This window comes from Pristiophorus japonicus, chromosome 2 (assembly GCF_044704955.1).
Source record: "Pristiophorus japonicus isolate sPriJap1 chromosome 2, sPriJap1.hap1, whole genome shotgun sequence".
NCBI lineage: Eukaryota > Metazoa > Chordata > Chondrichthyes > Pristiophoridae > Pristiophorus > Pristiophorus japonicus.
In genome coordinates, this window is record NC_091978.1 from 365,552,927 (window position 1) to 365,577,121 (window position 24,195).

General features: G+C 48.1%; 1 protein-coding gene across 12 annotated transcripts in view; it reads left to right on the plus strand.

Moving 5' to 3' along the window:
* LOC139250361 (PDZ and LIM domain protein 5-like) overlaps positions 1-24,195 on the plus strand; it is a 301,980-nt gene that overhangs the window by 224,710 nt on the left and 53,075 nt on the right. For 7 of the 12 annotated variants that reach the window (XM_070872813.1, XM_070872815.1, XM_070872826.1 and 4 more), the window contains 7 exons: positions 4,822-4,857; positions 12,756-12,950; positions 14,653-14,778; positions 17,375-17,503; positions 18,993-19,190; positions 20,457-20,564; positions 21,333-21,458. In XM_070872813.1, the coding sequence (XP_070728914.1) occupies positions 4,822-4,857; positions 12,756-12,950; positions 14,653-14,778; positions 17,375-17,503; positions 18,993-19,190; positions 20,457-20,564; positions 21,333-21,458 (918 nt within the window). The remainder of the gene's footprint in view (positions 1-4,821; positions 4,858-12,755; positions 12,951-14,652; positions 14,779-17,374; positions 17,504-18,992; positions 19,191-20,456; positions 20,565-21,332; positions 21,459-24,195) is intronic. The other 5 variants (XM_070872816.1, XM_070872853.1, XM_070872817.1 and 2 more) reach the window with 4 other exon arrangements.

Here is a 24,195-nt window from a genome sequence, read left to right on the forward strand (position 1 = left end):
GATTAGCCATGATCTTATTGAATGGCGGAGCAGGCTCGAGGGGGCGTATGGCTTACTCCTGCTCCTATTATGTTAATGAGTTGGATGTTTCTAACTCTGAAGGATAGCTGGGCAGATTAGCTTTATTGTTGTATTCCTGACCTGCTATAAGGGTAATACTTTAATTGATGCTACACTGAGGGCCTTGCTTGATTAACACGCACCTTCCTGCATCGTGGGGGGGGGGGGTTATGCTTATTCAAGATCGAGCGCTATTCTTTCAAAGATTGTGATGCAGTAATTACATCTAGCGAGTGACAGCACTGTGGGAGCACCTTCACCACACGGACTGCAGCGGTTCAAGAAGGCGGCTCACCACCACCTTCTCGAGGGGCAATTAGGGATGGGCAATAAATGCCAGCGACGCCCACATCCCGTGAAGGAATAAATAAAAAAATGTTTTATTTTTTTTAAATGTAGCGCACCTGCACATACCCTAATGTCACTCACTTTCTCTCTCTCTCTCTCTCTCTCTCTCTCTCTCTCTCTCTCTCTCTCTTTCTGTCACTCTGTCTCCCTCCCCACAGGCAAAAGGTCACCACTATACGCTACACCCCAAAATATGCACAACTACGTGACTGGCACCACGGCGTTTCCGCTCGTGTTCTGAATGTAAATTAACTTACTGAAGAAGTAACGGGCTCCGAACATATTTTTACCTGGCTTGGCTGTACTTGTGTTTTGTTTTTTTTTGTTTTGTTTTTTGGATATCCCTCACTATTATTTTTGCTTCGATTTCTAACAGAGTCTAGTCGTTCTGTTTCTCTTTCATTCTTTCTCTTATTAAAATTCCACTCTGGTTTTAAAATGGTGTTGAATCAACCGTGTTGTAGATTATATTTTAGAAATGGATTGTTGAAGCCTGTGTTGTTTTTTTTTGTGTGGTCCGGGTTCTGTGAAGCAGTGACAACTTGCATTTGCGACGCGTCCTTTAAACGCAGTAAATAAAACGTCCCACGGCGATTTTCGCAGAGGCGCAGGGCGAGTGGGATGAGTGCGTTTGAAGCGATGAAACCGTCTGCGGCGGCCATTTTATATTTTTTCCCGAATGGAGTTATCGTCTCCCAGCTCGCGTTTGTGCATGGGTTTTGTTCTTGTCACCCCCTTTCTTTTCTCCCCCCCCCCTCCCCCCCCCCCCCCCCCCCCCCGAGACCGCTGATACCTGTCGTCGGGCGAAGAGACGAGTTCTGCTTTCATCCGAGGCATGCGACCGTCGCCTTGGCGACGGGTTACGCGGAGCCTCGGACAGAGGGGATTGAAGCAACCACTACGTTTATTTTTCAAAAAGGAGAACCAGCGACTCTTGTCCGTGGCCCCCACAACCCCCCCCCCCCTTCTTCTTGGGCCAGCGACAAATTCTTTGGAACCTTCGTCAGCGGGAAATTCCAAAGCGACTGGATTTGCAAATTTTTTAAATTTAAATTTTTTGAGCAAACAGACGCGTCTTCAAATGGAGGGGTTTACTGCCTGTTAAAAGCGAATAGCTTCAGACCGCCATGAGAATTCTCCGATGCCTCAAGTTTGCGTTTCAGCCTGTAATATATTTGTATTATACTTAATAGATACTCATCTACGTATGCTGGTTGGAGTTGAAATCGTATTTTAATAAACATGCTTTAACTACGAAGCGTTCATTTTATTGACTTGTGTCACACGGCCTCGAGTTTTGGGACCTTGCCTGATAAAGTGCAACATCCCCACCGACACCTGGGAATCCCTGGCCAAAGACCGCCCTAAGTGGAGGAAGTGCATCCGGGAGGGCGCTGAGCACCTCGAGTCTCGTCGCCGAGAGCATGCAGAGACCAAGCGCAGGCAGCGGAAGGAGCGTGCGGCAAACCAGTCCCACCCACCCTTTCCTTCAACCACTGTCTGTCCCACCTGCGACAGGGATTGTGGTTCTCGTATTGGACTGTTCAGTCACCTAAGGGCTCATTTTAAGAGTGGAAGCAAGTCTTCCTCGATTACGAGGGACTGCCTATGATAATCTTTCCAAATGTCAACTGTGGCTGTCAACCTGAAAATGTTCAAATAGTTCATGACGTAGAATGTACAGCACAGAAACAGGCCATTCCCTGCTCTACACTGCTATTTATGCTCCACACCAGCCTCCTGCCGCCCCTTGTCATCTCACCCCAGGGCCGGATTGACTGCGGGCGGATGGGACTGCAGCCCCAGACCCACCAAAGAACATAGGCCCACCAAATAAATGTAGGAAAAAAAATATAAGGCCTTTCAAATAGGTTAAATAGAATCAGCAATAAGAGAGGAACTATGTGTAGGGATCTAGTACAGGTTGACCCTCCCTTAACCAGAAATCCCTTATCCGGAACCACCCCTCGTCCAGAACCATTCCCGGCCACCGGGTGGCGCATGCGCAGAACTCCAACATGAACAAATTGAAGTCCTTCCTCGCTGCCGACTCCTGCAATCGCTGGCCTGACCCTGCGATCCACCTCTCCCCCCCCTCCCCCGCCATGATCTGTCTGTCGCACTCTCAGCCCCAAGCCAGCCAGCCCCGAGATCCCCTTGCTCAGTACCTGTAGTATCCAATTTAACGTGACCACCCCTCGTCTGGAAAAATCCCTTATCCAGAACAGGCCAGGTCCTGAGGGTTCAGGATAAAGGAGGTTCAACCTGTATTGCAATGTTAGTAGAACCACAATATATACCTACTTGATGCAGGGTATATGCTTCCATTGTTGACTATGCTGGCCCAGGTTTCCATACTCAGATACAGAATCATATACGTAATGTACTGAAGATGAACAAACATAACCATCGGCCCAATGCGATCAGTTTGCCCCCAGGCCCATCAGGCCCTGAATCTGGCGTTGTCTCACCGGTCTCTCCACAGGGCACCCTCCCACCTTACTTCATCTCACCTGTCTCCTCATCTTTTTAATAACAATTTTTACGACTTTTGAATGAAGGCAGGATCTTAATTCTGGAGTTTCCCAGCAAAAAAAAAACTCAGGTCAAGTGTTCAATAGCCCCTGACCACCAAATGGAAAAAGCTCGCAGCAGAGATCGGTATTCTAAACAGCGCACCCATCGCCCTCATTCTACATCAGGTGCCGTCGATGTATTGAACTCCCCTCTTCTTATCCGTCCCAAAGCGCTTTATAGCCAATGAAGTACTTTTTTTTTTTTAAAGAGTGTACTCACGACTGTAATGTAGGAAACGTGGCAGCCAATTTGCGCACAGCAAGCTCCCACAAACAGCAATGAGATGATGACACTAGTTAGGCCACAGCTGGAGCACTGCGTGCAGATCTGGTCACCACATTACAGGAAAGATGTGATTGCACTGGAGAGGGTACAGAGGAGATTTACCAGGATGTTGCCAGGACTGGGGAATTTTAGGAATGAGGAAAGATTGGATAGGCTGGGGTTGTTTTCTTTGGAACAGCGGAGGCTGAGGGGAGACCTTATTGAGGTGAGGGGCCGAGATCGAGTGAATAGGCAGGATCTATTTCCCTTGGCAGAGGGGTCAATAACCAGGGGGCATAGATTTAAAGTAATTGGTAGGAGGTTTAGAGGGGATTTGAGGGGACATTATTTTCACCCAGAGGGCGGTGGGGGTCTGGAACTCACGGCCTGAAAGGGTGGTAGAGGCAGAAACCCTCACCACATTTAAAAAGTACTTGGATGTGCACTTGAAGTGCCGTAACCTACAGGGCTACAGACCAAGAGTTGGAAATTGGGATTAGGCTGGATAGCTCTTTGTCGGCTGGCACGGACACGATGGGCCGAAATAGCCTTCTTCTGTGCTGTAAATTTCTATGATTCTATGACCAGATAATCTTGTTTTTTTTTTTAAAGTGGTGTAAGTTGAGGGATAAACACGGAATCAGTAGCCACTGGAGACAGGTTTAACTTGATCACGGTGATTAATGAGTTGACATCGCCTCCTTTTCAAAGCATGCAACTCGCCCCTCCGGCAGTGCAGCGCTCCCTCAGCACTGCCCCTCCGACAGCGCGGCGCTCCCTCAGCACTGCCCCTCCGACAGCGCGGCGCTCCCTCAGCACTGCCCCTCCGACAGCGCGGCGCTCCCTCAGCACTGCCCCTCCGACAGTGCGGCGCTCCCTCAGCACTGCCCCTCCGACAGTACGGCGCTCCCTCAGCACTGCCCCTCCGACAGTGCGGCGCTCCCTCAGCACTGCCCCTCCGACAGTGCGGCACTCCCTCAGCACTGTGCTGGAGTGTCAGCCTAGATTTTTGCGCTCGTCTCTGAGGTGGGACTCGAACTTGCAAATGTGAATCTGCTGAAGTGTATTTAATACGTATTTTCCCAGGTGTGTGTGAGATTTTATTTTTTTAAGTTCTGCCATTCTAGAATGGCTTTGAAATGTCCGTCGAATTTCCAGTAATGCGTGAATGTGGCTGAGTGTGTCCATGGCAGGCGTGGATTTGCTGCAGGTCAGCTCAAGGTGCTGTCACTCTGCTCAATGATTCACCTTTATCAATGACGAGGGGACTCTTTCGACAGGTGTCTGCATTCAGCACTTTATGAAGCAAATTGAAGTTAAAGTTTGTTGGTGAGATGTTGCGATCTATTTAACCGGCTGAGGGCCATTAAATAGTTAACGCCCCCTTGGCCTTTTGAGCAACGCACAGACTTTGCCAGCAGACTGCAGCTCTGCACTTGTCTCTGTTCCGTAAACGCTGGGCTCGAATAGTTTGTGGATCTCCGCACAGGTAGTTATGAACCGAGGTAATGTTATTTGAAGACTTCGAAAAAGATTGTCAATTTTCTTTTCCTGCTTGTCTGTTCTCTCCAGGATCTCCGGGACGGAAAATGGAGAAATAGGGTACAGGTAAAATCAGACACACCACCAGTCACCTGTGCTTTCACTCTAACACGCCACCATCGCGGTGAATGTACACGAGCTAACTACGCCGCGATGTCAAACGGGGAGTAAAATATTCCCGTTAGCTGAATTTGGTGAATGTGATAGAAACATAGAAACTAGGAGCAGTAGTAGGCCATTCGGCCCTTCGAGCCTGCACCACCATTCAATATGATCATGGCTTATCCTCTATCTCAACACTATATTCCCGCTTTTTCCCCATACCCCATGATGCCTTTTGTGTCTCGAAATCTATCTATCTCCTTCTTAAATATATTCAGTGACTTGGCCTCCACAGCCTTCTGTGGTAGAGAATTCCACAGGTTCACCACCCTCTGAGTGAAGACATTTCTCCTCATCTCGGTCCTAAATTTCCTACCCCGTATCCTGAGACTGTGACCCCTTGTTCTAGACTTCCCAGCCCCGGGGAAACATCCTCCCCGCATCCAGTCTATCCAACCCTGTCAGAATTTTATACGTTTCAATGAGATCCCCTCTCATTCTTCTAAACTCGAGTGAAGACAGGCCTAGTCGACCCAATCTCTCCTCATACGAGTTCATTCATCAACTTGGTCATCCGTGGGGTGAACCTTCCGAAAACCGCTCCAAGTGTTGGGCTGTTTGCACACAAGGTTTATGCCCCAAACTTTGTTTTCATGATCACCCGACTAGTTTAAACCTTCTGCTGTGCAAAACCCTCCTGCTCCAAACCAACAGGCGGAAAGACTTGCATTTCTATAGCGCCTCTCCCAATCTCGGGGACGTCCCAAAGCGCTTTACAGCCGATGGAGTGCTTTTTTTTGGAGTGTAGTCGCTGTTGTAATGTGGGAAACGCGGCAGCCTGTTTGCGCACAGCAAGCTCCCACAAACAGCAGTGTGATAATGACCAGATCACCTCGTGTTTTTTTTTAAGTGGTGAGGGATGAATAAATACGGGCCGGGACTGATGCTCCCGCTAAGCTGCATGGTCGCACAGCTGTCTGGAGAGGTCCCGTGCAGCTCGGGACTGACCGGCTTTTCAAATGGGAGAGACTGTGCGTGTGCGGAATTTTGCATTGGGCCACTCCCAGAAAAAAATCTTCAGGGGAACATTGTTCCAGGACTGGTGGAAATTCACCGTCGATTTTTAGCATTTGTTCCCCCTCTGCGCCCAGGAAGCCTTCATGAAGCCCTGGCAGTATAGCGGGAACTGTTGCCAATCACCCCATCGATTGTGGTGCTGTTTAATCTCGCTCTCCATTGTCCGTATTCATTGATGCAACAAGAGTTGGGCAACGGCGCCATCTGCAGACAGTCTTCAGTATCTGCTGAGATTTTGCATCTAACTTCAAAGAAAGCCTTTCATTTCTGTCGTGCCTTTCGCGATCTCCGGACGTCCCAAAGCATTTCACACCCAATGGAGTACTTTTTGGAAGTGTAGTCACTTTTGTAATGTGGGAAACACGGCCGCTAATTTGCACACAGCAAGCTCCCACTGACAGCAGTGTGATAATGACCCAGATAATCTGTTTTAGTGTGCTTAGTTGAGGCATAAATATTGGGCCAGGGCACCAGGGATAACTCCCCTGCTCGTCTTCGAAATAGTGCCATGGATCTTTTACGTCTGCTTGGGGGCAGACCGGGCCTCGGTTTATAAGAACATAAGAATTAGGAACAGGAGTAGGCCATCTAGCCCCTCGAGCCTGCTCCGCCATTCAATAAGATCATGGCTGATCTGGTCGTGGACTCAGCTCCACTTACCCGCCCTCTCCCCGTAACCCTTAATTCCCTTATTGCTTAAAAATCTATCTATCTTTGACTTGAAAACATTCAATGAGCCAGCCTCAACTGCTTCCTTGGGCAGAGAATTCCACAGATTCACAACCCTCTGGGAGAAGAAATTCCTTCTCAACTCGGTTTTAAATTGGCTCTCCCGTATTTTGAGGCTGTGCCCCCTAGTTCTAGTCTCCCCCACCAATGGAAACAACCTCTCTGCCTCTATCTTGTCTATCCCTTTCATTATTTTAAATGTTTCTATAAGATCACCCCTCATCCTTCTGAACTCCAAGGAGTAAAGACCCAGTCTACTCAATCTATCATCATAAGGTAACCCCCTCATTTCTCGAATCAGCCTAGTGAATCGTCTCTGTACCCCTTCCAAAGCCAGTATATCCTTCCTTAAGTAAGGTGACCAAAACTGCACGCAGTACTCCAGGTGCGGCCTTACCAATACCTTATACAGGTTGCAGCAGGACCTCCCTGCTTTTGTACTCCATCCCTCTCGCAATGAAGGCCAACATTCCATTCGCCTTCCTGATTACCTGCTGCACCTGCAAACTAACCTTTTGGGATTCACGCACGCACAAGGACTCAAAAGAGTTTCATACTCAAAAGAGTTTCACGCACAAGGACCCCCAGGTCCCTCTGCACTGCAGCATGTTGTAATTTCTCCCCATTCAAATAATATTCCCTTTTACTGTTTTTTTTTTTCCCCAAGGTGGATGACGTTTAATGTCTCATCTGAAAGACGGCACCTCCGACAGTGCGGCGCTCCCTCAGCACTGCACTGGGAGTGTCGGCCTGGATTTCTGTGCTCAAATCCCTGGAGTTGAACCCACAACCTTCTGACTCCGAGGCGAGAGTACTACCCACTGAGCCACAGGCTGATACTCTTGTCCAAAAATGTTAATCCGTCAGCACAGGCAGAGGGGAGGGTGAAGACATCAATTGGTAGAGCTGGTTATAGGACACGCCAGTTGCTGTTCGGATAAATCGACATTGAAAAGCCTTCGCGTGACACTTGAGTGGCTGTAAATGTGTGATTTGTGCAAAATATAACAGTGGGTCTGACTGACGTCATTTCTCCAAATACTGTTTGCTGCTATCTTCACCCGCCACCAGAGCTTCTCCTACAGATGCATTTAACTTGTTTTTTTGTCCAATCTGCATGTTTGCTCAGGTCTGGTTAGCTGCACGACCCTAGTTTCTAACGAGTAAATGCCACCATGGGTTTAACCCCATCTGCACCGAATATAGCTCGGGGCAGGTACACTCCCGGCTCTGACCAGGCATTTCGATTCAGCACGGGCACTTGTTCATCCCTGCATTGACGACCTCCACGTTCATTCCTGTCCCCACTGGACACGGTGACGCTATCCTTTTGATTGAGGGAGAAATATTGGCCAGGACACCGGGGAGAACTCCCCTGCTCTTCTTCCAAATAGGAACCTGAGAGAGCAGACAGAGCCTCGGTTTAACGTCTCATCCGAAAGATGGCACCTCCGGCAGTGCAGTGCCAGCCTAGATTTTTGTGCTCAAGTCCCTGGAGTGGGGCTTGAACCCACAACCTTCTGACTCAGAGGCGAGTGTGCTACCCACTGAGCCACGGCTGATACTTCAGCTATGAGGAGAGATTGGAACAGTTAAGATTGCTCTCCTTGGAACAGAGAAGGTTAAGAGGTGACCCCAGGTCGAGGTTTTGATAGAGCAGAGAGAGGAAAAACTATCCCCTCCGATGAATGAGTCATCAACCAGAGGTCGTAGATTTAAGATCATTGGCAAAAGAGCGTATTGTGCTGTTTAATATTCGCACTCCATGTCCGTATTAATTGATGGAACAAGGGTTGGGCAACAGCGCCATCTACAGACAGTATTCAGTAGCTCTGCTGAAATTTTGGATCGAACTTAATGTTCCACCTTTTTAAATAAAGGACTTTCATTTATATAGCACCTTTCACAATCTCAGGACGTCCCACAGCACTTTACAGCCAATGAAGTATTTTTTCCAGTGTAGTCACTGTTGTAATGTGGGAAACGCAGCAGCCAATATGCGCACAGCAAGCTCCCACAAACAGCAATGACCGGATAATTTTGTGTGATGTTGGTTGGGGGATAAATATTGTCCGGGACACCGGGCAGAACTCCTCCGTCGAAATAGTGGCCTTGCGATCTTTTACCTGAGAGGATAGGGCTTTGTTTAATTTCTGTTCCAAAAGACAGCATCTCTGACGGTGCAGCACTCCCTCAGCACTGCACTGGGAGTGTTAGCCAAGATTGTGTGCTTACATCTCTGGAGTGGGACTTGCAACCACAACTTTCTGACTCGGAGGTGAGAGAGCTGCCCACTGAGCCACAGCTGACACTTCCAACAGCTGAGGTGTTATAGACGCAGTTAGGGAAGAACTATGTCCCCCCCACTTGATATTACATCGAGTGTACGGCACAGAAACAGGCCGTTCGGCCCAACAGGTCTGTGCCGGTGTTTATGCTCACACGTTCCTCCTCCCACCCTATTTCATCCCTCTCCATCTTCCTTTCTCCCTCGTGCTGATCCAGCTTTGCCTTCAAATGCATCGATGCTATTTGCCTCCATTAGTACTTGTAGTGGGTTCCACACTCTGGGTGAAGAAGTTTCTCCTGAATTTCCCATTGGATTTCTGAGTGACCATCTTATATCTATGGCCCCCTAGTTCTGGTCTTCCCCGCAAGTGGAAACTAATTTCTCCAAGTGTACCCTATCAAACCCTTTCATAATCTCGAAAAGAAAGACTTACATTTATATAGCGCCTTTCACGACCACCGAACGTCCCCAAGCGCTTTACAGCCAGTGAAGTACTTTTTGAAGTGTAGTCACTGTTGTAATGTGGGAAACACAGCAGCCAACTTGCGCACAGCAAGCTCCCACAAACAGCAATGAACAGATAATCTGTTTGTGATGTTGGTTGAAGGATAAATATTGGCCAGGACACCCCTGCTCTTCTTCAAAATAATGCCACGGAATCTTTTATGTCCACCTCAGAGAGCAGACGGGGCCTCGTTTTAATGTCTCATCCGAAAGACGGCACCTCCGACAGTGTGGCACTCCCTCAGCACTGCACTGGGCGTGTCAACCTAGATTTCTGTGCTCAAGTCCCTGGAGTGAGTCTTGAACCCACAACCTTCTGACTCAGAGGCGAGGGTGCTAACCCACTGAGCCACAGCTGACACTCTGTCAGGTCACCCCGTCAGCCTTCTCTCGAGAAACGGGCACCAGCCTGTTTAGCCTTTCCTGATGGGTATAGCCTGCGGTAAATCCACTCGTTTTCACCACCAATCTCCCAACGGCAATCTTGTAGATTTTTTCGACCACCGTTGAGGAAATGTGGCTTGCCGTTAGGCATCAGTTCCCGACACCTCTGCTGCTTTTCTGCAAGTAGCTCACACCAGCCACGCGTCGGGCGGGTGAACGCCAATGCCTGGTGACGACAAGCTATATTTCCATGCCCCGCACGCAGTGCAGATGGCAGCCCTGATCAGAATGATCATTTGTTTTTAACTGAACGACTAAGTCTGGTCGATAGTCTTACTTTGGCAGCAAAGTGTTCCATGACACAGTTATGTAGGCTGGTGCTGTGCCACACGTGCCCGCATTCTCACACCTTCCACCTGTGCCACTTTTTGACCGTGCTGATTGGAAGCTGGCTCACACACGGCTTTTTCCACTGTTGCTTCAGCAGTGCTGGAGTATGTTCTCATTTAGCCAGAATAAAAGAGCTTGTGTGTATTTTTTTTAAAACTAACTTGGCAACTTCTATTTCGTTAAGCTAGTTCCATTTCAAAGGGGCAGTGGATAAATACTTTGGGGGGGGGGTGGTTGCGCGGGGGCGGGGGGAGAAAGAATTAGCAGAGCTGTGGGGTGTAATGTATGCACCGGTGAGTGTGCTTACAGGTCAGTCCCACACTCCTGATCTTTGGGCACCCTGTGCGGAGGTCGGAGGGCCTCCTCGTAGGACTGCTCCTGGGCACAGCCAAGGGGGACATTAACCGGTCCAGGCAGCAGGCGGTCGAGGGGATCGTTCAGCCCGACTGCCTGCCTCTCTTCCGCGGTTACATCCGAGCCAAGGTGTCCCTGGAGATGGAGCACGCGGTGTCTACCGATACGCTCGCGGCCTTCCGCGAAAGGTGGGCGCCGGAGGGACTGGAGTGCATCATCACCCCCGGCAACCAAATTTTAATTTAGTTTGCTAAGTTCCCTTAAAGTTTTATTAATTTGTGGGTTCTAGTGACCCTTTAATATAGAAACCTAGAAAATAGGTGCAGGAGTCGGCCATATAGTCCTTACTACTAGGGGGATCAAGGGGTATGGCGAGAAAGCAGGAATGGGGTACTGAAGTTGCATGTTCAGCCATGAACTCATTGAATGGCGGTGCAGGCTCGAAGGGCCGAATGGCCTACTCCTGCACCTATTTTCTATGTTTCTGTTTCTATTCGGCCCTTCGAGCCTGCACCACTATTCAATATGATCACGGCTGATCATGCATTTCAGTACCCCATTCCTGCTTTCTCTTCATACCCCTTGATCCCTTTAGCCGTGAGGGCCACATCTAACTCCCTTTTGAATATGTCTAACGAACTGGCCGCAACAACTTTCTGTGGTAGAGAATTCCACATGCCCACAACTCTGAATGAAGAAGTTTCTCCTCATCTCGGTCCTAAACGGCTTACCCCTTATCGTTAAGGGGGCACTCGGCTTTAACTGTTAATTTAATACAGTTGTAGAGTTGTTGCATTGTGAGTGGCTTAGCCAGTCACGTGATGTTCACAAGACTCAATAAAATCCCAGCCAGTTGGGTCTAGGTCATCCACGATGAGGTATGCAGGTTGTGAGCCTGGTGGATGAATTGGTAATGTGTAGTGTGATTGTTAAACCTTTGCTAATAAACCAACTAGTTCTTAATAGCAATGTGTTGCTATGAATTCCTCAGCAAAGAACCCACGAAGCAAATGCATTACGTGGGGAAAGAGCAGGGGGGAGTGTGACTAATTGGATCGCTCTTTTCAAAGAGCCGTCACAGTCACGATGGGCCGAATGGCCCCCTTGTATGCTGTACAATGATATGAAGTAGTCATTTGAGTACAGTTTAACTTTTAAGTGGGTTTAAAATTTAAAAATTCAAACATGGAAATTTGGACAATCTTCGCAAAAAAAGGGCTTTTTTAGTCAAAAGGAGCAATCTTGTAATGAAGATCGCATTTTGTGATCAGATTATTGCGTCACTTTTTTTGCATTAAAATGAAGCCGATAAGAAAGACTACAGTGACGGCAGAATATATCCGAGCATGTACAGCCCAGAAACAGGCCATTCCTCCCAACAGGCCCATGCCGGTGTTTATGCTCCACACCAGCCTCCTCCCACCCCTCTTCATCTCACCCCATCACCCTATCCTTCTCTTCCTTTCTCCTTCATGTACTGATCCAACTTCTTCTTAAAGGCTATCAGATCTATTCACTGCTATTAGATCTACGCTATCAGAAGTATATTCTTTTGTGTAATATGGTGGACGGTTCAGAGGGGATTTGAGGGGAAATTTCTTCACCCAGAGGGTGGTGGGGGTCTGGAACTCACTGCCTGAAATGGTGGTAGAGGCAGAAACCCTCACCACATTGAAAAAGTACTTGGATGTGCACTTGATGTGCCGTAACCTACAGGGCTACGCACCGAGAGCTGGAAAGTGGGATTAGGCTGGATAGATCTTTGTCGGCCGGCGCGGACACGATGGGCTGAAATGGCCTCCTTCCGTGCTGTAAATTTCTATTCGGACTGGACTTTCCACTATGATCGCTATCACCGAAAAATGGGCATTATTTCCGGCCTTAGTGTTTTATTTTTCAGGATCGCTGTAATATTGCTCATTTTAAAGACCGCTAATTTTGGCTTTTTATTTTGGGCGATAGCCTTCGCGATGTGAAATGGCCTCCTTTTGTGCTGTCAATTTCCATGATTTTGGGAAAGGAGCGATGCTGTATATAACCCTACCTCACTCCACCCTTCTCTCCTTACCACCCCCCCCCACCCCGCGCGCAACCCCGAATGACTGACTGACTACTTTTCTTCGCCCCGTGAAAGCGCTTCAGAAAACGCGGAGGATTCTCAGATGGTGCGTGCGGGCGAGTGTGCGCCCGGCGAGGGTGACACGGCGTCTCGCCCAGTGCGATCGGTGACGACTCAGACCGGCGGAATGCCCCTCCTCGCCCTCGCACCACCGACCCCGACCCCCGGGGCCGACGTTGCTGGATTCGCTCCCCCTGCAGCTGCGGAGAGGTACTGCACGAGCCGGCGCCGCGACTAACACGGAAAAGTTACCAAGCCTGCAGGTGCCGTTACACGTGTGCGCCTGCCGCAATTTCTCACCGCCGTTGGGACGGCTAATCGGGTGTCGGGCAGCTGCAGTGTTTTGGGGGGGGGGGAGGAATTGTGTGCCCCTTTTACTAAATTTGGGGGTTCACTCATAGGAGGCCATTCGGCCTCTCGAGCCCCATTCCTCCGTTCAATGGGATCATGGCCGCTCTGTATCTTAACTCCTTCTATCCGCCTTGGTTCCGTAACCCTTAATACTCTACTTATCAAACATAAGAATTAGGAGCAGGCGTCGGCCATTCGGTCCCACGAGTCTGCTCCGCCATTCAATAAGATCATGACTGATCTTCAACCTCAACTCCACTTTCCTGCACCATACCCATTTCCTTCGATTCCTTTAATCCATCGCTGTCTTACATATACTCCACATTTCCACCGCCCTTTATGTGTGAAGAAGTGCTTTCTGACGTGACCCCAAATGGCCTGGCTCTAATTTTAAGGTTACACACCCTTGTTCTGGACTCCCCCCACCAGCGGAAATAGTTTTTCTCAATCTACCCTATCAACTCCTTTAATCATCGTTAACACTTCAATTAGATCATTCCTCAATTTTCTATCCTGAAGGGAATACGATCCACATAGAAACATTAGAAAATATGTGCAGGAGCAGGCCATTCGGCCCTTCGAGCCTGCACCGCCATTCGGCCCTTCGAGCCTGCACCACCATTCAATATGATCATGGCTGATCATGCAACTTCCGTACCTCACCCCTGCCTTCTCTCCATACCCCTTGATTCCTTTAGCCGTAAGGGCCACATCTAACTCCCTTTTAAATATATCTCATCAACTGGACTCAACAACTTTCTGTGGTAGAGAATTCCGCAGGTTCACAATTCTCTGGGTGAAAAAGTTTCTCCTCATCTCGGTCCTAAATGGCTTACCCCTTACCCTTAGACTGTGTCCCCTGGTTCTGGACTTCCCCAACATCGGGAACATTCTTCCTGCATCTAACCTGTCCAATCCCGTCAGAATTTTATATGCTTCTGAGTTCCCCTCTCATTCTTCTAAATTCCAGTGAATATAAGCCTAGTCGATCCAGTCTTTCTTCATAAGTCAGTCCTGCTATCCCAGGAATCAGTCTGGTGAACCTTCGCTGCACTCCCTCAATAGCAAGAATGTCCTTCTTCCGATTAGGAGACCAAAACTGTACACAATATTCAAGGTGCGGCCTCACCAAGGCCCAGTACAACTGCAGTAAGACCTCCCTGCTCCTATACTCAAATCCTCTCGCTATGAAGGCCAACATGCCATTTGCCTTCTTCGCCGCCTGCTGTTCCTGCATGCCTATGCAACCTCCTCATCATTCAACCCTTGTAAGCCATGGTTTCATTCTGGTGAATCTGCGCAGCCTTCCCTCCAAGGCCAATATAATCCACCCTGAGATGCGCCGCCCAGAACTGAACACAGCTACTCCCAAAAGGGTTCTCCCGGAGATAAGATGCACAATGTGTGCAAATTAAATGTAACAGTTGAATTTATCGCGATATTAATCTTGGGGTAATTTTAGAAACTGGATAAAAACGTGTGTGAAAATGGATTTTTAAAAATAAATCACGTTGGATCATTCTTGTTACGTTGACTGCTTTGGTTGTTTGCCTTCTCTTAGGTGTCTAGATGAGCTCACTGCTCCTATACCCTCTCCTGTGATCTCACCAGCAGCTGTTGAGGAACTAGTCAGACCACCCTCTATTCTGTCTGCCTCCAACTATCTCTCAACTCCACTTGCACTGCGGTACAGGAACAATCTGTGTTTCTGTTGTTAAAACAAGGTCATGGGGTAGAGTTTCCGCGTTGGGCACAGCCGGAGAAATTGCATTTAAAAACCGAGAATGCTGGAAATCTCAGCGGGTCAGGCAACGTCTGTGGAGAGAGAGACAGAGTTAACGTTTCGGGTTGGCGACCCTTCGTCAGAACCGGAGAGTGTTCGGAAAGAACAGATTCTTAACCAGCCCTGAAAGGGGGTGGGGAGGAAAGAACAAAAGGGAAGGTCTGTGATAGGGTGGAAGACAGGAGAGATTAGAGACAAAAGGAATGGTGGCCCAAATTCAAATGGTGTTGGCCGGAGTTAGAAAAACATTAGTCAAGATAGGGTGTGAATGGTGGGATAATGACTGACTGCCATTAGAGACAAGGAGAAAAAAAAAGAAAGAAACAGGCTCTGAGGGGGGGGCGGGGAGTGAGGTGGGGGAAAGGGAGCCAGATTGGCAGAGGTTACGCTCTGAAATTGTTGAACTCGATGTTGTGTCCAGAAGGCTGTAAAGTGTCTAAATGAAAGATGAGGTGGCTGTTCCTCGAGCTTGCGTTGAGCTTTGTTGGAACAGTGTAGGAGGCCGAGGGCGGAGAGGTCAGAGTGGGAATGCAGTGGAGAATTAAAGTGACAGGCGACCGGAAGCTCAGGGTCACCCTAGCGGACTGAACAGAGGTGCTCCGCAAAGCGGTCACCCAAGCTACGCTTGGGTCTCCCCAATGTAGAGGAGTCCACATCGTGAGCAGTGAATACAGTATACTAAAACGCCCAAAACGCGCTTGAAATTGGGCAGGTTAGGTTAGGCTTCAAGTTTACGCTAAAATTCACTTGCTGGGTCACAAACGTAAAATCTTCCATGAACCAGTGCAATCGGGCAGCGGAATAGAACGTAATAGCATAAGAAATAGGAGTCGGCCACTCGAGCCTGCTCCGCCATTCAATAAGATCATGTCTGATCTGATCTTGGACTCAGCTCCACTTCCCTGTCCGCTCCCCATAACCCTTTACTCCCTTATCGCTCAAAAATCTGTCTATCTCCGTCTTAAATATATTCAATGACCCAGCCACCACAGCTTTCTGGGACTGAGATTCCACAGCTTTACAACCCTCAGAGAAGAAATTTCTCTCCTCATCTCGGTTTTAAATGTATTGTTCAAAAGTATTGCTTGATGTGGTTAAGACTGGTAATCTGGTGCAGATTCATCAATATAGCTGAAAATAGGTTTCTCACCAAACATGAGCATTTTTAATCAGTCCTCTGCCTGTGAGTAACCCGATTTAAAATGAATTTAATAAAAACATGAACGGAATCATTTAATAGTTTCATTGGTGTAGTCAGTCTCTTAGTAAATTGAAATTTTTTTTAACATGAAAAAGCCTTTGGAAATGTGCCTGTGTCCCGAAGAAAATGAGCGCAATTTGAAGACCCTTCCCGAACCAACGCAGTCAGTAGAATCTCGCAATTTCAGTCTTGCGGGGGGGGGGAGGGGTAAAAGATCATGGAAAACACAACAACAACTTGTATTTATATAGCGCCTTTAACTTAGTGAGACTTCCCAAGATGCTTCACAGGAGTGTTATGAGACAAAACATTTGACACCGAGCTGCATAAGGAGAAATTAGCGCAGGTGACCATAAACTTGGTCAAAGAGGTAGGTTTTAAGGAGCGTAGTGAAGGAGGAAAGAGAGGTAGAGCGGTTGAGGGAGGGAGTTCCAGAGCTTGGGGCGCAGGCAACAGAAGGCATGGCCACCAATGGTTGAGCGATTATAATCAGGGATGCTCATGAGTGCAGACATCTCAGTGGGGGTTGGGGGGGAGCTGGAGGAGATTACAGAGCTAGGGAGGGGCGAAACCATGGAGGGATTTGAAAACAAGGATGAGAATTTTGAAATTGAGGCATTGCTTAACTGGGAGCCAATGTAGGTCAGCGAGCACAGGCGGTGAGCGGGACTTGGTGCGAGTTAGGGCATGGGGCAGCCAAGTTTTGGATCACCTCTCGTTTACATAGAGTAGAATGTGTTGGAGTCGTCAGGTTTAGAGGTAACAAAGGCACGGATGAAGGTTCCAGCAGCGGATGAGCTGAGGCAAAGGCAGAGACAGGCGATGTTACAGAGGTGGAAATAGGCGGCCTTCGTTATGCTGCGGATGTGTGGTCAAAAGTTCATTTCAGGGTCAAATATGACACCAAGCTTGCGAACAGTGTGGTTCAGCCTCAGACAGAAGTTGGGGAGAGGGACGGAGTCAGTGTCTGGGGAACGGAGTTTGTGGCGGGATAATGGCTTCGGTCTTCCCAAAATTTAATTTAACACGAACACAAGTGGTTTTGGGCGTATCTCACTTGCGTTTAAAAACCGCCGATCCTTTGCGACGGCTCTGCTGATTCTGCCCAGATCGTGCTGATTTAACCAGCGGAAACTCAACCCTCTGCCCCACCCCAGTAGCTTAAAACATCTCGCTGTCGCATGCTTTTAAATCTGTTCATTTCAAACTGCTCGTGCATATTTGTGTGTTGTGCAAATTGCTCCTATTTTTCTCTCCGCCTATCCTTTTAACTTTTTTTTTAATCTTCCTCCTCTTCAGAAATATATGCCTGAATCATCCGTTAGATGCCTTGCCCAAGTGTGCCCCCCATCCACCTCCAATCAAGTATGCCCCAAAAGCCAATGCCCACATTGCCTCTATTTCTACTGTAACCGTCAGCCGAGCTAGGTAGAGTTGATCATTACACTGTTACACTTGCGTTTCGTTATAGAACACTGACTTTTTAAATGAGGGATGGGGGGGGGCGGTTACGGAGGGGGGAGGACAGTGCTTTGCTCAAACGATCGGGTATTCTCTGTCGAAAAAGCAGACTTGATGGGCTGAATGGCATTTCCTTGTTCAGTGCAGTCATATAACCTTATGAAGTGCTGCCCCTCATACTGCACTGTCCTCCAGCTCAAGTTGTAATATCTCTATAAAGAAATAAAGAATTTGTATTTCTTTCATATATATATATATATATCTATGCCCGAAACATTTTACAGCCAAATGAAACACTTTTTGAAGTGTAGTCACTGTTGTAATATGGGAAACGCAGCCTTCAATTGGTGCACAGCAAGCTCCCACAAACAGCAACGTGAGTGTGATGTACGCACCTGTGAGTATGCTCACAGGTTTGTGGAGCTGTTGAGTCTAGAGGAGTCCGTGTTCCATGTGTATGTAGAGTGTGTGAGGTTGCAGCCCCTCTTCCATTATTTGAAGGGGCTGCTCCTCAAATTCTGGTTGCGTTTCAGTCCCACGCTCCTGATCTTTGGGCACCCTGTGCGGAGGGGAGCGGGCAGGTCGGAAGGCCTCCTCGTAGGACTGCTCCTGGGCACGGCCAAGGTGGCCGTTGACCGGTTCAGGTAGCCGGCGGTCAAGGGGGTCGTTCAGCCCAACTGCTTGCTTCTCTTCCGCGGTTACATCCGAGCCAGGGTGTCCCTGGAGATGGAGCACGTGGTGTCCACCGGTACGCTCGCGGCCTTCCACCAGAGGTGGCCACCGGAGGGACTGGAGTGCATCGTTACCCCCGGCAACCAAATTTTAATTTGATCCAGTTGACTGTCCAAAGTTTAATTTGTTTAACTGTGCCCCCGCCCCCCCCCTTTAACCAGGGGCCACTTGATTTACTGGTGTAACTTAAAATAGTTGTTGAGCTGGGAGTGGCTTAGCCAGTCACGTGATGTTCACAAGACTCAATAAAACCCCAGCCAGTTGGGTTCGGGGGATCCAAGATGAGGCAGGTGGTTGTGACCCTGGTGGATGAACTGGTAATGTGTCGTTCGATTGTTAAACCTTTTGCGAATAAAAACAACTAGTTCTTAATAGCAATGTGTTGCTATAACTTCTTAAGCAAAGAACCCATGAAGCAAATACATCACAGTGATAAAGACCAGATCATCTGTTTCAATGATGTGGGTTAAGGGATAAATATTTGGCCAGGACACTGGGGGAGAACTCCCCTGCTCTGCTTCAAAATAATGCCGCAGGATCTTTTACGTCCACACGAGAGGGCAGACGGGTAGTTGTTGAGTTATATCTGTCGAGATCGGATGGTACATTTTTGGAAAGAAGCCTTTGAAATTCTATCTGCCTGTTTTGCAAGATGACTACTCGACCAGTCTAATTGGCACTGTGTTCAGTTTTATTTCCATCCTGTTGTATTTTATACGTCAAGATTCATCCACGTCGCAGACGAGACGGTTTCAAAGATAGCGCCAAATTCTCCGTCAGGTGCCGTTGGTATCAATCCTGGCCCGTTAGACACTGGGAAGCACTCGGTCGCTGTACAGACTTGTGACATTCCGACGTTGGCCGTCGCTCTGCCAGCTCCAAATTCCACCCGAGCTGCAGATCCCACCGCCGTCTCCGAAAGGTACAACCGGGGCGAAGCCGGGACACGGATCCGGGGTAACTGGGGCGCAGGACGTCAGCTACACAGAGAGAGACTGTAGACGCTGGGGCTTATTCTCACAAGTGGAGAAGGTTAAGGGGGAGATTTGATTCGAGATGTTCAGAATCACGATGGGGGTAAATAAGGGGAAATTGTTTCCAGTGGCACAAGGGTTTTAAAAATGTTATTCAACCTCGGATGTTGGCGTCACCAGCAAGGCTCAGAATATATTGCCCCTCCCTAATTGCCCTCGGGAGGTGGTGGTGAGCCGTCGCCTTGACAACTGAGTGGCTTGCTGGACAATTTCAGAGGGCAGTTAAGAATCAACCACATTTCTGTGGGTCTGGAGTCACATGTAGAAACATAGAAAATAGGTGCAGGATTCGGCCCTTCGAGCCTGCACCACCATTCAATATGATCATGGCTGATCATTCACCTCAGTACCACATTCCTGCTTTCTCTCCAATACCCCTTGATCCCTTTAGCCGTAAGGGCCACATCTAACTCCCTTTTGAATATATCTAACGAACTGGCCTCAACAACTTTCTGTGGTAGGGAATTCCACAGGTTCACAATTCTCTGAGTAAAGAAGTTTCTCCTCATCTCAGTCCTAAATGGATTACCCCTTACCCTTAGACTGTGACCCCTGGTTCTGGACTTCCCCAACATCGGGAACATTCTTCCTGCATCTAACCAGTCCAATCCCGTCAGAATTTTATATGTTTCTATGAGATCCCCTCTCATTCTTCTAACTTCCAGTGAATACAAGCCTAGTTGATCCAGCCTTTCTTCATATGTCAGTCCCACCATCCCGGGAATCAGTCTGATGAACCTTCGCTGCACTCCCTCAATAGCAAGAATGTCCTTCCTCAGATTTCCAAGTGTGGCCTCACCACAGGCCAGACTGGGTAAGGACAGCAGATTTCCTTCCCTGAAGAACATTAGTGAACCAGATGGGATGTTACAACAATCCAATAGTTTCATGGTCACCAATTACTGAAACTAACTTTTTATTCCTAGATTTATTTAATTAACTGAACTGTGGTGGGATTTGAACTCTTGGTCTGCAGATCATTAGTCCACCCCTCAGGATTTCTAGTCCAGATATATGCTACCGTACCCATAAATTGTTCTCCCCCCTCCGTGTACAACAATAGCTATTGTTTTCCTGCTGATCCAATCTGTGAGATTGTTCTCCCGATTCTCTCTCTCTTTCTTTCTCTCTCTCTCTCTCTCTCTCTCTATCAGGGACGTACTTGTGGCCACAGTTCCGATCAGCTCCTCACTGGTAATCCACAAACCAGTCAGTGCCCCTTCTAGACCAGCAGCTGCTCTGTCCTCTCCACCTGGATTTAGGTACAATATCACCTGCCATGATTCCTCTCACTTTTTAAAAAAATACCGTCTGTGTACTATTCAGGATCAAGTTGACATAATGGTGTTAGTCTTCTGAAATTCTTTTTGGGCGGGGGGGAAGGGAGGAGTTTGCGTGAATGTTTTTCCAATGATTGCCTCACAGTTGAGCAACTTCAGCTCTGTGGATAGACTAGAGAAGCTGGGATTGTTCTCCTTGGAGCTGAAGAGAGATTTAATCGAGGCGTTCGAAATCACGAAGGGTTTTGGTCAGTGTAGCGAGGGAGAAACTCTTTCCCCTGGCAGGAGCGGCGGTTACCACAGGAGACAGATTTCAGATAATTGGCAAAAAAAAGCCGGGGGCGGGCGGGATGAGAATTAATTACGCAGCAAGTTATGAAGATCTGGAACGCGCTGCCTGAAAGGGCGGTGGGAGCAGATTCAATAGTGACTTTCCAAAAGGGAGTTGGATAGATACTTGGAAAAGGAAACATTCACAGGGCTGTGGGGAAAGAGCAGGGCAGTGGGACTAGCTGGATCGCTCTTTCAAAAGAGCCGGCACAGGCACGATGGGCTGAATGGCCTCCTTCTGTGCTATATCGTTCTATAATTCGAAGTTTATTTTGAAAATAACATGGCACATTTTGTAAATTTATTTTTGAATATATATATATATATAGCATTATTTCTGTCTCTGTGTGTGTCTCTCTCTCTCGCTGTCCCTTCCACACTTGTGTACTTTCTCTCTTTCTCGAATTCCTCTTTGCCCAGGACGATTTTGGAAAATCCATTAGCAGCTCTGCCAAGATCGACCCCACATCTTTCGCCTGTGAAGCAAAGCCCAGAGGCAAAGACTGCTGCTGCAACGATCACTGCTGTACTTGCTGCTCAAGCTAGGTAGAACCTGAATGTCCAGCGAGCCAAGTCTGCACCCTCTGTGTGTATCTGGAGTAGTCATTGCAATGATTGTGCTTGCTGCCTTCATTGTATCTCGATAAGAACACTAAATAATAGGAGCTGGAGTAGGCCATACAGCCCCTCGTGCTTGCTCCACCATTCACTAAGATCATGGCTGAACTTGTACATCAACTCCACTTTTGTGCACCATTCCCATGTCCCTTGATTCCCTACATATTTAAAAAAAATTGTTCCTGGGTTGTGGGTGTCGCTGGCAAGGCCGGCATTTATTGCCCATCCCTAATTGCCCCTTGATAAGGTGCTGGTGAGCCGCTGCCTTGAACCGTTGTTCTTTGTAGCGGTTTATGACAACCGAGTGTCTCGCTGGGCCATTGCAGAAGGCAGTTAAGAGTCACCCACATTGCTGTGGGTCTGGAGACACATATAGGCCAGACCGGGTAAGGGCGGCAGAATTCCTTCCCTAAAAGGCATTTGTGAACCAAATGGGTTTTTACGGCAATCCGGTTGCTCCATGATCACCATTACTGATTACTTACTTTTTATTTAATTAACCCAATTTAAATTCCCCAGCTGCCGTGGGATTTGAACTCCTGTCTCTAGCTTGTACGTCCATGCCTTGGGATTACTAGTCCAGTAACATAACCACTATGCTACCACTCCCTTAGTGTCCAAAAATCTATCGATCTCAGCCTTGAATATACTCAACGACTGAGCCCCCACAGCCCTCTGGGGCAGAGAATTCCAAAGATTCACCACCCTCTGAGTGAAGAAATGAGGTATATGTTAACTACTTGTATTTATATAGCGCTTGTAATGTTACAGAGAGCTTCATAAGACGGTGATGTATTTTTGCAGGATAGTCGCCGTTTTGTTTAGGCAAACGCAGCAGCCAATTTGCACATAGCAAAGTCATGCAACCAGCAACAGGTGACCAGATCATTGCCTCTAGACATGACCTATTCCAACGCACTCCTGGCTGGCCTCCCACGTTCTACCCTACGTAAACCTGAGGTCATCCAAAACTCAGCTGCCTGTGTTCTAACTCGCACCGTGTCCCGTTCACCCATCACCCCCTGTGCTCGCTGACCTACATTGGCTCCCGGTTAAGCAGCGCCTCGATTTCAAAATTCTCATCCTTGCTTTCAAATCCCTCCATGGCCTCGCCCCTCCCTATCTCTGTAATCTCCTTCAGCCTCACAACCCTCCGAGATGTCTGCGCTCCTCTAATTCTGCCCTCTCGAACATCCCCGATTATAATCATAACATAAGAAATAGGAGCAGGAGTAGGCCATTCGGCCCCTCGAGCCTGCTCCGCCACTTGATAAGATCATGACTGATCTGACCATGGACTCAGCTCCACTTCCCTGCCCTCTCCCCATAACCCTTTACTCCGTAATCGCTCCACTATTAGTGGCCTGCTGTTGCTTGGGCCCGAGGTTCTCGAATTTCCTCCCTAAACCGCTACCCCTCTCTTCCCTCCTTTAAGATGCTACTTCAAACCTACCTCTTTGACAAAGCTTGTGGTAATCTGCGCTAATTTCTCTTTATGTGGCTCGATGGCAAACCTTTTGTGTTGTAACACTCATGTGAAACGCTTTAGGATGTTTCACTGTTAAAGATGCTATATAAATACAAGTTGTTGTTGTTTGACCAGATACTGCTTTCCTTTCTCCACCCACCACAGCTTTTGGGGATCAGAATTACTGGACTCCCATTCCGTTACCGTAAGCGCAGTGAGGCGGGACTTCTGACCATCGGTCTAGATTGATTCTGTTGATTGACTTGGAATCCCTAAGTTGGTGGGATTCCTGGCTGGTGATGTCGCCTCACCAGGCCCACTTGCCCTTATTGAGTCAGGCAGAAAGGGGGCCGTGTGCAGGAAGCAGGGGCTCCTTGTCGATGAGAGGGTCAGAGGCCTTGTGGGATAGAGGCCTTGTGGGACCAGGTCCTACTCCAAATTCCTGCCCCCACCCCCGGGTACACCAATGTTTGCTCACAAAGGCCAGGGAAGTTTGGGGCCTAATTGTCCAAATGTTTTATTTTCAGACCACGGGCCAAAAGTTGAGCCTCACTGGGTCGGTATGAAGTGCTCATGCACCCGGCGAGGCCTCGCAAAAGCATCGTTCGTACGAAGCCGCAATTTTTCCCGCAATATATGCGGTACTTAAGAGTAGCCGTGAGATATTGCTGAATATTTTGCTCTTTTAAACTGTCCTGTGCACTGTACCTCGGGTAAAGGTCAGTCGGACCCCTCACACTCAACCCCTGGTGACACAATGGGCCAGAAATAGCGGTCGGAGATTTCCTGCGGCCGGATGCCTCCGACCAAAATTTTTTTTAACGAAAATACCTGGTGCTCGCGGAGGAACGAACACTTGCGCTCCGAGGCCTCGATGCACAGCCCAACGCAGAGGTCCATATATTCCAGGGGCATACACGCAACCCGGGATCATGTGGGCCTGGACCACCAATCACAATGTTGTATTCTCATTCATAGTAATGGGGACTCGGAGCTCCCATTATTATCAATGAGAACACTCCTAAAATCAAATAAAACACATATATAAATAAAAAGAACACTTCACTTTTTAAAAAGTAATAGAAATTAAATTCAATTTTATTTAAAAAAATGTATTAAAAAAATTACTTTCGTGGGCAGGGTTTTTAATATAAAAATAAGTAATAACGTTTATTTTTTTCTATCTTTTAAAACTCT